This window comes from Barbatula barbatula (assembly GCF_947034865.1).
Source record: "Barbatula barbatula genome assembly, chromosome: 25".
Taxonomy (NCBI): domain Eukaryota; kingdom Metazoa; phylum Chordata; class Actinopteri; order Cypriniformes; family Nemacheilidae; genus Barbatula; species Barbatula barbatula.
In genome coordinates this window covers 17,432,343-17,450,555 of record NC_136788.1, presented here as the reverse complement: position 1 = coordinate 17,450,555, position 18,213 = coordinate 17,432,343, and the positions used below count along the sequence as shown (strand labels likewise).

The 18,213-nt window shown below is 42.6% G+C and overlaps 2 protein-coding genes across 2 annotated transcripts; one reads left to right on the top strand and one right to left on the bottom strand.

Annotated features, from left to right (window-relative positions):
* The first annotated feature begins 1,504 nt into the window (after positions 1 to 1,504).
* adam10b (ADAM metallopeptidase domain 10b) lies at positions 1,505 to 13,016 on the top strand. The gene is made up of 16 exons (XM_079449875.1): positions 1,505 to 1,700; positions 5,355 to 5,505; positions 5,739 to 5,857; positions 6,404 to 6,562; positions 6,666 to 6,766; positions 6,860 to 7,012; positions 7,086 to 7,178; positions 7,554 to 7,737; positions 9,013 to 9,176; positions 9,315 to 9,498; positions 9,591 to 9,741; positions 9,821 to 10,004; positions 10,070 to 10,178; positions 10,256 to 10,476; positions 10,555 to 10,681; positions 10,845 to 13,016. Exons 1-16 carry the CDS (start codon positions 1,631 to 1,633, stop codon positions 11,027 to 11,029), a joined length of 2,355 nt encoding a protein of 784 aa, XP_079306001.1. The 5' UTR covers positions 1,505 to 1,630; the 3' UTR covers positions 11,030 to 13,016.
* Positions 12,028 to 17,562, bottom strand: lipcb (lipase, hepatic b). The gene is made up of 9 exons (XM_079449879.1): positions 17,449 to 17,562; positions 17,047 to 17,237; positions 16,394 to 16,573; positions 16,197 to 16,311; positions 15,824 to 16,057; positions 14,316 to 14,561; positions 14,058 to 14,172; positions 13,750 to 13,968; positions 12,028 to 13,174 (listed from the first exon to the last, which is right to left on the bottom strand). The coding sequence occupies exons 1-9, from the start codon at positions 17,558 to 17,560 to the stop codon at positions 13,039 to 13,041; spliced, it is 1,548 nt and encodes a 515-aa protein (XP_079306005.1). The 5' UTR covers positions 17,561 to 17,562; the 3' UTR covers positions 12,028 to 13,038.
* Between the last annotated feature and the right edge of the window lie 651 nt (positions 17,563 to 18,213).

Below are 18,213 nucleotides of genomic sequence, written 5' to 3'. Positions count from 1 at the left end.
GAAAGAAAGATATGAGGTTGGAACGACTCACACAATCCTCATCTAACCTCTTCAAAGCGTGGTCAGTGGTCTTCACCTCAGAAAATAAGGTTTATCACACATATTATGGAATATGTTCTAGATAGGAAGCGTTTGGTTCCAAAATGAAATGTTTTTGTATTGTGCATTGCAATGAATATCAATCAAACTACAGTTGGTTTGTTTTGAGCCATAAAAACTAAACAAACTAACACAATAAAACATGATAACATCATAAAAAACGGAGTTGTCTCATTTTGGAACCAAACTCTTCATATACAAGTAGTGCTCATGAGCCCTGAGTATATCTTTGTTATTGAATGATGAATGTAATGTAGAGTTTAGGGTGTAGTCTGCAGATAACCATTACAAACACATTTATAACCAGCAGAGGGCAATCAATATCAACACTGAATGGTCAAATAAATATATTTAAATGTACAGTATTTTTTATTCATTTTTCTGTTATATTCATTCATATTTGTTGTTTGCACAAACGTGTTGAAACGGATCCTCACATCACAGAAGAAGATCCCTTACAGAACAATACTGTGGTGGTGGGGAGTTATAGTGCGCACTTGAGTGCCCTCACAATCATGTACACTTTACAGTAGTGCATACTTTAGTGAGTGAGACACTCCTCAGACAAAACGTCGGATTTATAAACAACGTTACGCGGATAAACCATATATGAAAGCATATAAGGGTTTAGATTAAAATAACGTTACAAGAAAACTTGTCAACAGTTTTGTATGATACGATAAAAGTGTTAATTTCACCTAATGAACGGACGATCATAAGTAACGTAACGTAACGTAACGATAGCTTCATTCATTCATAAACACCGTCTGTCATTTCTCCATAAACATTTAATTGTGACAAAACTGTTTGGAAAATGTATAAATGTGAAAAAAATATGTATTTTACGAGAACTTACTTTTAAACACTTATGTCATTCTACAGCTTTCGACAAATGCGCGCGGCCGTGTTGTGTCGACTGGTCCACGGTCTCGCGCATTGATAATGGTATGACCCATTCATTGTAAGGGTGCTCAAATATTCATATATTCTTGATAAATATAAGACAATGCGAACTGTTTCATCTAATAAAACATCACACATCTTGTTTAAAGTCCTTCGGGTATCAAACCATAATTTTGTATTTCGAAATGATTTCCGTTAAAATGTCGTGTCACGTGATCTTTAGGATAAATCGTTTATATCGGACCTTAATAATAATTACTCGTAAAATAAGAGCTCAGGTTAATAAAATCATCAGTTTCATGTAGTTATGCATCTTTCTTTTGATTTGATTTCTAAGTAAAAATAAATTTCTTCGTGATTCACCGTGAACCGCATTGAACATACTGTCCATCCACACGTGTCTCTCATTATTATTATTATTATTATTATTACGTAAGCTTGAAACAACCGTTAACATTTTTATTTTATTTATAAATATTTAGCTGTTCGCCTGTGCGGGTTTGCAGTATTTCCTATCTGTGGGGGAGGGGTCTCCGCCGTGCGTCTGACGTCAGCGCGCAAAGCTCCGAACCCGAGCCTGAAGCTGTAAACAATAAAACCCAACCCGTCCGTCATCCATGCGCTAAACATGCATCTGTCCGCGGTGTCGGTGTCCGTATCGGTGCTGTTGTGCCTGATCTGCGGCGGATCGGCGCGAGGTGAGTGCGTCTTTAATCCCGCGTCGCGTTTCATTCACTGACGCTCGCGTGAGCCGAGCGGCTAACGCTAAAGCCGCTACATTCACCCGATTGTTATTGTGACAAACCCGTTTAATCCCCGGTTTACCGTCGACATTCACGACAGGATCTTGAACACCCGATATTTAGAGTTCAAACGCGTTAGATGCACGCGTGGATGCGCGTGTCCGTGGGCCGGTTCGGCTGAAAAGCTGTTTAACACATCCAGCTTAAAATGGATGGATGACACAACATCATTTACCATCATACCAGAATGTAACTTACCATCATGTACCATTATCTCATGACATGGTTCAACAAAAACGACTATGATCCCACAACATATCATCAAATCTCATGTCATCATTTAACATTACTATCATCACATAACATTCTTTAACATCATCCACCATCACTTACCATCATCCACCATCACTTACCATCATCCACCATCACTTACCATCATCCACCATCACTTACCATCATTCTAGGCTGCTAGAATTTAATAGTCTTATTTAATTAACACTGCTTATGTGTCTGATATTTGACCTGTGTTTTGACTTCCATAACCTTTTATGTTTTACTTATAGTCAATGTTTTCTTGTACAGCTGCTTTGTAACAATGAAAATTGTAAAAAGCGCTATATAAATAACTAAAGCTGACCATCACTTACCGTCACTTACCATCATCCACCATCACTTACCATCATTTACCATCATCCACCATCATTTACCATCACTTACCATCATCCACCATCACTTACCATCACTTACCATCATCCACCATCACTTACCATCACTTACCATCATCCACCATCACTTACCATCACTTACCATCATCCACCATCACTTACCATCATCCACAATCACTTATCTTCACTTACCATCATCCACCATCACTTACCGTCACTTACCATCATCCACCATCACTTACCGTCACTTACCATCATCCACCATCACTTACCATCATCCACCATCACTTACCATCACTTACCATCATCCACCATCCCTTACCATCACTTACCATCATCCACCATCACTTACCATCATCCACCATCACTTACCGTCACTTACCATCATCCACCATCACTTACCATCATCCACCATCACTTACCATCATCCACCATCACTTACCATCATCCACCATCACTTACCGTCACTTACCATCATCCACCATCACTTACCATCACTTACCATCATCCACCATCACTTACCATCACTTACCATCCTCCACCATCACTTACCATCACTTACCATCATCCACCATCACTTACCATCACTTACCATCATCCACCATCACTTACCATCACTTACCATCATCCACCATCACTTACCATCATCCACCATCACTTACCGTCACTTACCATCATCCACCATCACTTACCATCACTTACCATCATCCACCATCACTTACCATCACTTACCGTCATCCACCATCACTTACCATCATCCACCATCACTTACCATCATCCACCATCACTTACCATCACTTACCATCATCCACCATCACTTACCATCACTTACCATCATCCACCATCACTTACCATCACTTACCATCATCCACCATCACTTACCATCATCCACAATCACTTATCTTCACTTACCATCATCCACCATCACTTACCGTCACTTACCATCATCCACCATCACTTACCATCATCCACCATCACTTACCGTCACTTACCATCATCCACCGTCACTTACCATCATCCACCATCACTTACCGTCACTTACCATCATCCACCGTCACTTACCATCATCCACCATCACTTACCATCATCCACCATCACTTACCATCATCCACCGTCACTTACCATCATCCACCGTCACTTACCATCATCCACCATCACTTACCATCATCCACCATCACTTACCATCACTTACCATCATCCACCATCACTTACCATCATCCACCATCACTTACCGTCATCCACCATCACTTACCGTCATCCACCATCACTTACCATCACTTACCATCATCCACCATCACTTACCATCACTTACCATCATCCACCATCACTTACCATCATCCACAATCACTTATCTTCACTTACCATCATCCACCATCACTTACCGTCACTTACCATCATCCACCATCACTTACCGTCACTTACCATCATCCACCATCACTTACCATCATCCACCATCACTTACCATCACTTACCATCATCCACCATCCCTTACCATCACTTACCATCATCCACCATCACTTACCATCATCCACCATCACTTACCGTCACTTACCATCATCCACCATCACTTACCATCATCCACCATCACTTACCATCATCCACCATCACTTACCATCATCCACCATCACTTACCGTCACTTACCATCATCCACCATCACTTACCATCACTTACCATCATCCACCATCACTTACCATCACTTACCATCCTCCACCATCACTTACCATCACTTACCATCATCCACCATCACTTACCATCACTTACCATCATCCACCATCACTTACCATCACTTACCATCATCCACCATCACTTACCATCATCCACCATCACTTACCGTCACTTACCATCATCCACCATCACTTACCATCACTTACCATCATCCACCATCACTTACCATCACTTACCGTCATCCACCATCACTTACCATCATCCACCATCACTTACCATCATCCACCATCACTTACCATCACTTACCATCATCCACCATCACTTACCATCACTTACCATCATCCACCATCACTTACCATCACTTACCATCATCCACCATCACTTACCATCATCCACAATCACTTATCTTCACTTACCATCATCCACCATCACTTACCGTCACTTACCATCATCCACCATCACTTACCATCATCCACCATCACTTACCGTCACTTACCATCATCCACCGTCACTTACCATCATCCACCATCACTTACCGTCACTTACCATCATCCACCGTCACTTACCATCATCCACCATCACTTACCATCATCCACCATCACTTACCATCATCCACCATCACTTACCATCATCCACCGTCACTTACCATCATCCACCATCACTTACCATCATCCACCATCACTTACCATCACTTACCATCATCCACCATCACTTACCATCATCCACCATCACTTACCGTCATCCACCATCACTTACCGTCATCCACCATCACTTACCATCATCCACCATCACTTACCGTCACTTACCATCATCCACCATCACTTACCATCATCCACCATCACTTATCGTCACTTACCATCACTTACCATCATCCACCATCACTTACCATCATCCACCATCACTTACCATCATCCACCATCACTTACCGTCACTTACCATCACTTACCATCATCCACCATCACTTACCATCATCCACCATCACTTACCATCACTTACCATCATCCACCATCACTTACCATCATCCACCATCACTTACCATCATCCACCATCACTTACCTATTTACGTATTTTTATACAGTAGTTATTTTTATACAATATTCATTTTCTGAATATTGTGTGTTTCTTGTGTCAATATGAGGAAAGTGTCTCCATCATACTATGGAAGCCAATCAACAATAGAGGGCGTGAACACTGTTGATATGATATCTGTGTTGTTGTTGAATGGCAGCAGCGTTCGCTCTGGTGTTTGTCAAACAACGATGTATGTGTCATGAACAGGTTACCATGGCAACCCGTTAAACAAGTACATCCGTCACTACGAGGGTCTGTCGTACGACACCGATGTTGTTCACGAAAACCATCAGAGAGCCAAGAGAGCGCTGTCCCATCACGAGAGCTTCTTACACCTGCAGTTTCACGCTCACGGCAGGTAAAATCACATGATCCAAATGGGTTCAGTTGAATAGATGTTTGTCGTTTTATTTGGCAGGAAAATGTATAATTGCACTGTGTGTTGAATGTTTATGAGAATCCTTCAAATAAAGTCAGTAGATTGGTGTCAGTATGTTATTTATCGAGAGGAGAGAATCAAACGTAAGCGTCTCTCATCCTGTGCATCTCTTGGTGTTTTTCACGTCCCTCTGTTGTGTTTTCACCGGACAGACATTTTAACCTCCGAATGAAGAGAGACACGAGCTTGTTTTCTGAGGACTTTAAGCTGGAGATGTCTGGACAGGAGATGAACTACGACACCTCTCACATCTACACTGGAGAAATCTACGGTGAGCTGAACAAACATCAGAGCTTCCAGCAGAAAAACAAGAGAATGAGTTGCATTCTAAGTGTTATTTAGAGATGCACGATAAACAATCCGTCATATCTGTATCGGCCGATAATAAAAAAGGCAGCCGATTATATAATAACCGATAACTCATAAATCATTTCCTCTGTTAAACTTCTTCAGCTGCTCACAGTTGAAATCCAGCACAGTTCTGTGTTTCTGTCGTGATCATTCACTTACGTTACTGATGTAGATCGAGTATTTATGAATGTGTGAATTATAGGAACAAAATCATATTGTGTGAATCAGACTGCTGTCTGAATGCTTTCTGTCTTGAGATCTGTTCCACTCGTGGCTGTTCAGAACACTTCTCTGGGTTGCTCTGGAAGAACATCTATCATTTGTTTGTTTAATAAAAAATATACCAGAAAGGTTTGAAGTGTAAATAATGTTTAACTAGTGTAAAGTAGACTTGATAAATGATTTTCAGGGGAAAGATAGAATGCAAGAACAGAACGTGTGTGCTGATGCTGCTTGTGCTCTTCAGGTGAAGCGGGCACCGTGACTCACGGTTCTGTGGTGGACGGGCGATTCGATGGCTTCGTTCAGACTCATCAGGGGATGTATTACGTGGAACCGACTGAGCGATACCTGGAGGACAAAAATGTTCCCTTCCACTCGGTCATCTACCACGAGGACGACATCTGTGAGTGAAACGACGTCATCAAATGTTTGATTCTTAGAAACAAAGGGCTCTTACAAACAGAAAGATGTCGTGGTGATTCACTCACTGTTCAATGTCCATTCAGATTATCCTCACAAATACGGGCCGGAGGGCGGCTGTGCCGATTCGTCTGTGTTTGAGCGAATGAAGAAGTATCAAGCGTCGGCCACCAAAGAGTCAGCGAAGGTCAGACATTCAAATGAACCTCATCTGAAAGCATCTGTTTGATTCAGTCGAGTCTATTGAGACCGATTCAGTGCAAATGTTTTTGTTCTGTAGGAGGTAAATGTGGAGAGCGCGTCAGTAAATGATGGCGTTCTGCTGAGGAAGAAGAGGATGACACAGGTAGAGAAGAACACGTGTCAGCTCTTCATTCAGACCGATCATCTGTTCTACAAATACTACAAGACCCGAGAGGCCGTCATCGCTCAGGTACGTCCACGGCAGTCAAACCACAGACCAGTCGACCTTTGAGTTTTTAACCACGATCCTCTGCCCCGCTCAGATCTCCAATCACGTGAAGGCCATCGATGCCATCTACCAGGGCACAGATTTCATGGGCATCCGCAATATCAGCTTCATGGTCAAGAGGATCCGGGTAAGCTCGTGTTTTATGCACATTTGCGTAGAGAAATAAAAACCAGGTTGGCATACAGACTAAACATTCTTAAAATGACGTTGTGTAATGTTGCTATGTGTGACGGTGAGCAGTCTGCCGATAGACCAATCACAGCAGACCAGACCATCTGACCAATCAGATCAGAGTAGGCAGACAGAAAGCAGGGGATAAGACAGATGACTCATTTGAGAGAAGTGAGGTCATAATAATGTACATAAAAGTGAAGTATGTAAGCTTGCTGTTGGCCACTCCATAAACCACAGTTATTTACTCCTTAAGAAACGAATGAGAAGAACAGTTGAAAGTCTTGTGTTTGACTGGGACTGAGCTTTCAAATGTTCTTTGTCGTCGCAGATAAACACAACCAGTGACGAGCGAGATCGTTCCAATCCGTTCCGCTTCGCCAATATCGGTGTGGAGAAGTTTCTGGAACTGAACTCTGAACAGAATCATGATGACTACTGTCTGGCCTACGTCTTCACAGACAGAGACTTTGATGATGGGGTGTTGGGTCTGGCCTGGGTTGGAGCACCAGCAGGTACACCTATGATTTCATATTTCTGCATTATAGATGAGCTAAATCTGTGTTTAATGATTTGTTGCGTTTAAAGAATCAGTTTCTGTTTCTGCTGTGATTAATGAATCACTCGTTATGATTCGTTTTTCTTGTGTTCATGAATCATTTGTCATGACTTGTTTGTGATTCTGTTATGATTGATTGATGTCATCAGGGGCCGTTTCAGAAACTCTTGAGTATATTAACTCTGAACTTAACCTGGTCTGGAGCAGCTTTTCTTTGGTAAACCCAGAGTTGATTTCCATCTCCTCCCTTTTAAAGCACAAGTTCATTCATTAATAATGAGACCGTCTCACTGACTGATGTCATATGTGTTGTTATAGAGGATCCTGTATGTGAAGAGGCTGCATTAACTCATTGAGATGAACTTTGATATCAGCAGAGCAATTTTGGACCCGATTGGAGTTTTGTCATTTCCCTGTGCATTTATATGAAAACTTTTCTTTACAATGAATTAGATACAGCACAACTCATCATCCATCCTAACATGGCAGTGTATTACATCATATTCTTTCCCTTACACAAAAATGGTTGTTTTCTACGGAGGATAAGAAATTAATTAATAACGTGCATGAATAAAGAAATTAATAAATACAGAAAAGTTCATATAAAGGTAAAGGTAATAAACAATGATTTGCAGTTCCAACCGCTGAGCAGTCTGAGACACGAGAGTCTGGCGCCCTAACAAGTGTCCTATACATCATGATATCTCACACGGGTCACTAGAGCACTTATGAGGAGGGCATGATCATTTCTTTATTATTTATTAATTCATTTACTGATTCATGTGTTTCTTTATGGGTAGATTTATCTAGCTATTAATATAAACTTCAGTCATTTTCAGCACATCAGTAAATCCACTGTATGCAGAACAGAAATGTGTCTCGCTCTCAAGCGCTTTCTGCCGCCATTTTGCTTTTTTTGGTGCCGTTGTCATGGTGAATCGTAATATCTGAGCTTCATTGATGATGGCTTGTCAGAGTTGTGGTAGACGCACTTAAGTCAATGTAAGATTACCCAGAGGTGATGGAACAAACTTAAATCAGCTGTTCTGAAACCAAACACGCAAAGCTTTTCCTCTCTAAATTAACCTCAAGAAGCTCGGAGTCAGTTGAACCTCCTCATTGAAACGGGCTCCTGCTCTTATTATGTATTCTGTTGTGTTGAATGAATCTGTTGTTTGGATTCATTTCTGTTCATGAATCAGTCGTGCTGATGGATATCTGTGTGTTTCAGGCAGTTCTGGTGGGATCTGTGAGAAGAGTAAATTATATTCTGATGGTAAGAAGAAGTCATTGAATACTGGAATCATCACTGTGCAGAACTACGCCTCTCACGTGCCTCCTAAAGTCTCTCACATAACATTCGCTCATGAGGTCGGACACAACTTTGGGTCGCCGGTGAGTTGATGCAGGTCGACGTTTCTTTTTCAACTTCATTTCAAAGACCACGAAAACAGAAATGGGTAGAAAAATGTTTTTTTTGCTGATGAATGTCAGATTAATAATGTGATGAGGGATTTTGTCTCCGTCCGTCAGCATGACTCCGGGTCCGACTGCACCCCGGGCGAGTCAAAAAGCCAGGACAAGAAAGAGAGAGGGAATTACATCATGTACGCCAGAGCGACGTCTGGAGACAAACTAAACAACAACAAGTTCTCGGTGTGCAGCATCAAAAACATCAGCATGGTGCTGGAGAAGAAGCGTGGAAGCTGTTTCGTGGGTAAGTAGCTACGCTTGTGATCTGTTTCTCATGTTTGCGTCAGTTCTGAATTTGACGCTCATGTGTGTGTGTGTGTGTGTGTGATCGGACAGAATCTGGACAGCCGATCTGTGGAAACGGTCTGGTGGAGCCCGGCGAGGAATGCGACTGCGGCTACAGCGATCAGTGCAAAGACGACTGCTGCTATGACGCCAATCAGCCGGATAACAAGAAATGCAAATTGAAACCCAACAGAGTGTGCAGGTAAGACTCTCGCTCGCCCCGCCGCAGGAACACATGAACGCAGAAGTGAGACTATTAACGCTCCTCTGAACGTGTCCAGCCCCAGTCAGGGTCCCTGCTGTACGCACGAATGTACCTACAAGAGCCGCAACGAGAAGTGTCGAGAGGAATCCGAGTGCGCTCATCAGGGCATGTGTAACGGAGCCACCGCTCAGTGTCCCACCTCTGAACCCAAAGCCAACTTCACCGCCTGTCACGGAGAAACGCAAGTCTGTCTCAACGGGGTAAGTGAGCGAGCCATTGCATGAGAGAGACACGGATGTGGTGTCTGAGACTTTGCGTGTTTCAGGTGTGCTCGGGATCCATCTGTGAGAAGTACGGTCTGGAGGTGTGCACCTGCGCCAGTGTGGACGGCAAAGACGAGACGGAACTCTGTCACGTCTGCTGCATGGAGAAAAGTATGGACGGGGAATCTTTACACGTTCTATTTGCTTTTTTTAATTTGAGTGTTGAAATCATGTGTGTGTGTCCGCAGTGAACCCGAGCACGTGCAGCAGTACGGGCTCCGAGCGTCTCGCCCGCTTCTTTAATAAGAAAGTGACGACGCTGCAGGCCGGCTCGCCCTGTAATGACTTTAAAGGTTATTGTGACGTGTTCATGAAGTGTCGTCTGGTGGACGCTGACGGTCCTCTGGCACGACTCAAGAAAGCCATCTTTAACCCGGAGCTCTACGAGAACATCGCCGAGTGGATAGTGGTTAGTGTTTGAATGAACGTGTTTGGTAATGCTACTCGTCACGTGTGTTTATTCTGTGTGTGTGTTTTCTCTGCAAAGGCTCATTGGTGGGCAGTTTTACTCATGGGAATCGCTCTCATCATGCTTATGGCTGGATTTATCAAAATCTGCAGCGTTCACACGCCGAGCAGCAACCCCAAACTACCCCCTCCAAAACCCCTGCCAGGTAAATCACCTCATGATGTTCAGGGCCTTACTGTCAGCAGAAGCGAAGACTCCGATTTCACGTTTAAATGCTTCATAGAAGTTATGGCCAAATCATCTTTAAAATCCTTCATCTTAGACTGTCTCCCATCCTTTCTTTCAATCTCTCTCTGTATCTGGTTTAGGTACCCTGAAGAGACGACGAGCTCAACAAGCCAACCAACAGCAACATCCTCAGCATCAGAATCAGCATCCTCACGCTCATCAAAACCAGCGGCAGGCTCCACGTCAGGCCCAGCGCCAACCGCAGCCCCAGCGTCACCACCGTCAGCCCAGAGAGAACTACCAGATGGGTCAGATGAGACGCTGAGGCCGCCGTACCCCCCGCCCCACAGTGCCTGCCATCCGTGGTACTGCAGTCGCCCGAAGCCTCTGATCCACAGTCACACTGAAGAAACTCACCTGATCTTCGACGCAACACTTCAGGACTTTCTCTCAACGCTTACAGCCTGCATTTAGTTTTTAGACTCTTTAGTTCTCTGACAGTTGCAGATGTAGTTTCCGTCAGTGTGACCGTGGAGCGGCGGGCTTTACTCCAAAGAATCGAATCCAACGCACCCCCGTTCACCCGCTGGAGCCCTTCTGATCTTCACACTGCAAGATAAAGAAGTTTCATCACGCAGACGCGCTGGAACGGTTTACAGGAATATATCCAGTGTTCAGAATGCTTCCACCCCTCACACGTCTGCCGTTTTCTCTTTGGAGTGAACATGAACATCACCCATCGCACACGACTCCCGGCTCGCGCTGGGAAACGCAGAACAAGTTGTGTTTTTATTTCCTCGCCCCTCCCTGTCCGAGTACTCGAGTGCTGAAGTTTATTTGTAAAGCGTCTCCCGTAGTTCTTCTGCCCGTTTCCTTTTCAGACTCTTGGAAATCAGTTTTTAGCAGGACCGCACGGCACTTCGCTCAATGACCGGAAATTGACTTTTATTTTGTACAACTGGAAACGTCAAGCCTTCCCTTTTCCAGCGCGCGGAAGCCGACGACGTGTCTGTACAGATTCGCCGCTGTACAGAGAAACGATATTAGTTGTATTATACGTGAAAACAAATTATTTCTTCTACTGTCGATAAAGAGATTTTACTGTTGCAGTTTTGTTGACAACACTCAGGACTCGAACGCTGAATGCGACGGAGGAGAAACGGATCACTCGCGAGCTGTTCGTCGTCGTTCCACGGGACAGATTTTACCGTTTACATTCTTCATTTTGTGCATATGTTTGTTGACATGTTTAAAATGTGTTGTTGTTGTTGTGTATAGCCAGATGCCATCAGAAATCAAGCACACGCACATTGTTTGTTTTTTACGTAATGGTTTATGAAGGGTACTTCAACAGAGCAGCAGGTACAGGATTCTACATAATAATATCTCGATGGAAGAGAACTAGCTGTAGTGAAGCTTGAGTGAGATGAAGTGTTTGTGAGGTTACACTCTCTGCTGCATCACACGATGAAACGAATATATCCTCACATCATCATCATCTTCATTCATCATGATCTATGAACACCTCAGGACTCGTTGAGTTCTCAGTTCTGCTCCCGCCAGGAGCACCACTGAAAAACTTCAGGGTCACATTAGTGATGTTTTTCATCGTCCCGTCTGAGGATTCTGATTTCTGCATGTTTTCACCATCAAACGTTTCTTTGTTTTTTTCAGAAGCAGCTCGGACAAACAACTGACACGTTTGATTTCTGTCCGTCCAGACGGTCCTCTTCTCTTGTAAACTTGTGTACAGTAGCTGGAGTATTTCTGTTATATTTGAAGAGAAATTTTGATACTTTTCCGTTGGCATCTAGAAACGACCACACCGAGAGACATTTCCTCTGAGATCTCGAAACTTCTTCACACGGTTTGTCAGGTGCACATGAAGGTTTTCGTTTTTCCATACTGCCATTTATGACAAAGGAACGTGGGAGGAAACGAGGCGTTCAATGTTTTTTCTGTGGTCTGGACTGAATAGAGGATATTGAATATTTGCCTGTATTTGACTTTTAACATTTGTTTTCATAGTCTTGGTGAAACATTATAGAGGAACGTGCACTGAAGACGTCTTAACTGAGTCGAAATGTTGTTTAGGTGAAAATAGGCTGATCACTTAAGTTTAAAACGAATGAAAAAACACATAAAAAGATGATTAATTCTGTCTGTAAATGTTCACTGTGTTTTATACAGTAACTTAATTTTTGTTCACTTTGAACATTTTTACGTAACATTTCAAACCGTATAGTGCAAAGAGATGTAATTTTTTTGGAGTACTTGAAATGCATTAATAAAAAGACTCGGTTGATCTCTGAGTGGCGTCTCTCAGCTTGTTCTTCACTCGTCTCGTGTCGCGTTTGATTTCTTCAGACGAGACGAAGGTTTTCTCTTTAAGACGTCACAGCGGATGAACTGATGCTCCTGTGAGGTCTTCAGGTGAGTCACTTTACCAGATGAAGCACAAAACCAAACTCTGACAAGAGAAGACACAAACACCTCATGTCAGGGATCATTATGCATTTTTTACTGCTAATTACAATTTCTTTTTTTTTATTTAGTTGCTTTAATCTACAAAAATGAACTAGTGTAAATCACAATAATATGACCTTTCACACCTGGAAATATATTGTCTTGTTTTCAGTAAGCCCATAAAACATCTTAAATAAAGACGTATTTACATGCAAGTGATTAAATCCTGTTTTGTTCTTAAGTTAGCAAAATTCTGTTTTTTTTATCCTTGAAACTGAAAATAAAAAGATGATGTCAGAAAAGTCAAGTTTTCTCATACACTATTAGCAGATATTTAGTTTATAAGAAAACGACTGCGTCAGTTGTTGATACTTGTGCGTTGTTGTCCGGTTGGTCAGCGTTCTGCCTTTAACTAAGACCATACGCTGTCAGAGAAGCACTAGCAGTGATCGTGGTGTTGTTAAATACAGAAGAACACGTCATTTATGTTGTTGGTTTAATCTATAAATATGCTTGATTTTGGAATGATTTTTACTGTAAAGCAAGACAGAAACACGTGGTGTTTGGTCATTTGCTCACTTTTCCTGCTTCTCTCCTGATTTGATGCAAATCTTCCAAACGCTGAGTTCTGCGTGCTGATCGGATCCGTTCCAGGTCATGATGTTTCTGACCCGTCTCAACCAGCTGGACAAGACCAGCTCGCCCTGCCACACCAGCCCGACGGACGTCAGGTGACCCAGATCAGCGCTTACTGTGAGCAGAGACGTGTAGATCTTCTCACCCGAGTTCTCCTGAGACCTGTCGACATGTTTCTCATCAAACCTCATGATGCGTGTAAGAACCTCACGTCATCTGATTCGTTTGTGTGTGTGTGTGTGTTGACTCACAGGGTTATGGGTAATTCTCCGCTGTCTCCTCCGGTTCCGTTGAGCGTGATGGACACGGCGGCCTCGACAGGTTCGATCACATTCATGAGCAGGACTCTGATCTGGTAGTGAAGCACTGTAAGTACAGTACAGAGGGAGGTTAAGGGTGTGTGAGGGCTATATAAACACACACAGGAAAGTCTTTATTTAAAGCACCGTGTGCTGTCTAGACGGCTGTTTCGCAGAGAAACATGAACAATTCTACAGACGTGGACTGACCTTTATATGGCGTCTCCGGGCCCGTTATAAAGTACAGGCCTTTAGTGTTCTTGCCCCCACGCCTGCGTCTGACGTCGTAGCCTAGCGTGTTACAGCGGTCCTGTTTGCAGTCCAGACACAGGCCTTTGTTGAAAGTGCTGTCGTCACGGCAACGGAAGCCTGTTATGGACTGCGTGGTGTTGAGCAGTGATTCGGTGAAGAGTTTGACCGCACGTTCATGGCTGCATTTAATGGTCTTGGGTACACCTGTTTAAAAAATGTGTAAGTTTAATCCTGAGCTGTGTCTGAATCCGCTGCGCCCCTTATCTCCTTTAAAGTGCACTATATTTTGGGTGTCTGCCATTTTTAGTGTTGTCAGAACAACTCATTCCCTACATCCGTTCACCCACAATGCATTCTGATTTTAAGTGAACATCCGATGTCCACTCGTTCACTCAGTATTTCCCATGATACAGTGCGAATCAACCGTCTGATTAGAATCAGCGAGAGGAGAGTGACCGTTAATGCTGCAAATGCACGTTTATACTTTGTTCTTGTTGACAGTTATTATCTACTTTTAATTTTAACAGATTAAAATGAAGTTTACCATTTTATAAAACAATCCATTGAGTCACACACTTGTAATGTAACCGTTATGAAGAATTTCTGCGTTGTATATTACATCAGTGTTCACTTCTGCCCCATTTAAACCGTTTGAATGGCGCGCCTGACTCAGAGTTAACTTCTGGTTTGTGTTTGGCTACAGTCTAATAATATAACTCTTTTATTTATGTTAATATTCATTTATATTGTTATTTAATTGTTTAATGGTTACACTTCAATATAGGGGCAGTCCTCACTGTTAACAAACCATTAGCGAGGACTTTTCCCCCAATAAATTCTCAATTTATTGTTTATTAATAGTTAGTATTAGGCATTAGGGATGTAGAATATGGTCATGCAGAATATGTGCTTTATAATCACTAATAAACAGCCAATATGCCAATAATAAACATGCTACCAACAGCTAGTTAATCGTGAGAATTTCCCCCAATCGGAAGTGTTAACAATTGTATTAAATAAACGATTTGTTAAATTTTGTTTTATGTTCATTCTATTAAATAAACAATTTGTTGAATGAGTCCTGTAGTTCGGTCACATTTAAAGATTTCGTACGTTACATTGACATCTAGTGGTTGATCTTGGTATTGCAGTCTAAATAAAAATATTGGAGAAACAAATTTAGCCAAGTAACACTTCTTCTCAGTTTCTATGGATTGATATCAGAAATAATCTACAGGCGCTCTATTGTTTGTGAATGTGTCCCAGAAGTTCATTTAGGGTCACAAAAGTGCGCATGCGCAGTAACGTTTGTTTATGTTGTTCGGATGAAATATCTATCGTGGACTATTTAGCATTCGCTATATAGTGAATGAGTGAACGAGTGAGCATTTTCAGACGCAGCGAAGGACAATGCACAATAATTCTGAACACTACACTAAATTAATGTTTTGATTATTCAGTCTCACCCTGCAGTCCGTACTGATAAACGTTACTGTAGATGTCGAGCATCTTGCAGCCGGGCTGGAACGTTCCTCCGTTAGGATAGAAATCCATGTGACCAATGATCTGTTTTATACCAACTCCAGGCATTATGTTGCTTTTAGCAAAGGTGTGGATGATATCAACAAACTGAGCGTCGTCATGTGACAGTCTGTCAAACGCCGGGACCTCTTCAAAGTGCGGCCCTGCGGGGTCCAGACCTGTCTCACACACACACCGCAGTTAAAAAGCACATCAGTGATTATAAAATTCTGATCAAATATCAAGTGTTATTTTCAGATGAACGTCAGAAGGTCTCTGGAACTGAACTGAAGATCTCGGTCTCAGATGTACACGCACCAGTGATGCGGCCAACTTTCCGTCCTCTGAAATGACTTCCGGCGAATCCCGCCACATGCGCTCCCAGACTGTAACCAATCAGATGCACTTTATCCATGGAGAGCTGGACGACTTCCTGTGAGGAGAGGAAGTTCTATCAGTGTCCATTCAAACCAACGTTATGAACACATTTATAGTTGGTTTGGGATCTGAATCACCTCCAGCCACTTGAGCAGCGTGGCCACGTCCCGGCCCACCTGACGACTGTTCTTGGCTGCGATTGGATAAGGCTGCAGGGCCAGACTCCTCCAATCGCTGATGATGACGTTGACCTGACCAATCCTGAACTTTAAAGCAGAAGCCAAGCTGAAGATCCACTGTTCCATGATGCCGTTCATCTACACACCAACACAACACACATCAACTCAGCCTTTTTAGTCATTGTGTTTATTATTTCTTTGCGTTTTTATTGCTGACGTGCGTAAAAATAGCAAATAAAACTTCAAACGTAGATGTAAACGTCTCAGCACGTTAATGTAATGACTTTCTCTTTCCTCACACTGAGCTTCCCGTCTGTTCTTCGTGTTTGTTGACATTATAATTCTGTACAATATCTCAGAGACTCAAATTGGGAAACACCCAGAACCTCCTGATATTCTACAGCTGGCTGCTTTCTGAGGTTACACGTACCCTTTACTCTCCATCCTATCCCACAATCATTCTTGAAACGCCTCATTTTTAAAAAAGCGTCTTGTTCTAACACACGATTTCATTTCTGATAAACACTAGTTATGTGCGCAGTTCCAGATCATTACGTGTGACGGTGTATTCGAAACTGGAATGTGTGAGCCGGGTGTGACGTGGGTCTGACCGTCCATCCGTGGATGATGAGAACGAGGTCGTTGCTTGTGTTGTAAGCACATCTGTTCAAGGTTTCCAAGCGGAACGGTACGAGGGCACAGGTCTCCTCAAACAGGTTCCCTTCGTGGTAAACGTAGAAGCTGGATTTGACCACCGGCGGGGTGTTCACAGCTTCTGTAGTGTGCCTTTCTCCCGCAGCATCTATAAATACACACAGACAGATGTGTAATTTTCTGAACGTTAAAGCGTCTGCGGTCGGCTCTGCTCTTAAATCTTTCCGTGGCAAACGTTCAAAGATCTCTGATGAGAAACATGCCATTACAGTCAGGCTGGATGTAAAATAAGACTTCGTGTGGAATGACATCCCAACATACTTTCAAAGTAAAATACAGTTTGTGTATGTAGACGTTACCTGTGGTGTTGCTGGTTCCCTTCACAGCCGCTGTTAAAGTGTAAAGGAGAAGTAAAGAGAGTCGGGCAGCCGTCTGGATCCGCATCACGTCTCGGATGTTTCTCTCACACATGTGCTGTGATGGAAGAAGACGACCGGCGAGACGTCTGGTCTGATGGGAGGAGTCTGTATAAAGCCCTTCTCTGATTGGCATTGAGCACTGATGAATAATAGGAGTAGTTGTGATGAAATGAACATGCCACTTCATGTTAAACATGCCAGCACGTCACAGAATTCCTGTGAAACTTATCATCTTATCTGATGGCTTTGTTGTAACTCTTACAACACAATAACTCTTTCATCATGAGTTGTGTACACATACACAAACATAGAGGAATTTCTACATCCAGTATAACTCAAACGTCCGACAATGCTGTCAGCGCACCACTATACATTATACTAGTAATATCATAATTATAATTATATAACATAGTGCTCTCTTTCTCAACTTTTGCACTTATGTCAAATACACACATAGTTTGATATTCGTCTTGACCAGGCACGGATTATGACTTCAAAGGGCCGCCCTCCTGAAACATTGATGAGTTTTTACAATAAAGAGACTGAAACATTTGTATAACATCATTTCAACATTGTCCTTTCCTACACGCATAACACAGCTTTCAGTGTAGAACCAAAAGGGAGTTTGTTGAATTATTGCCATTCCCGCATCAAGGCTGATTGATACATGAATCTTCTTCCCAGTAAAATATTTTTACATTTTTA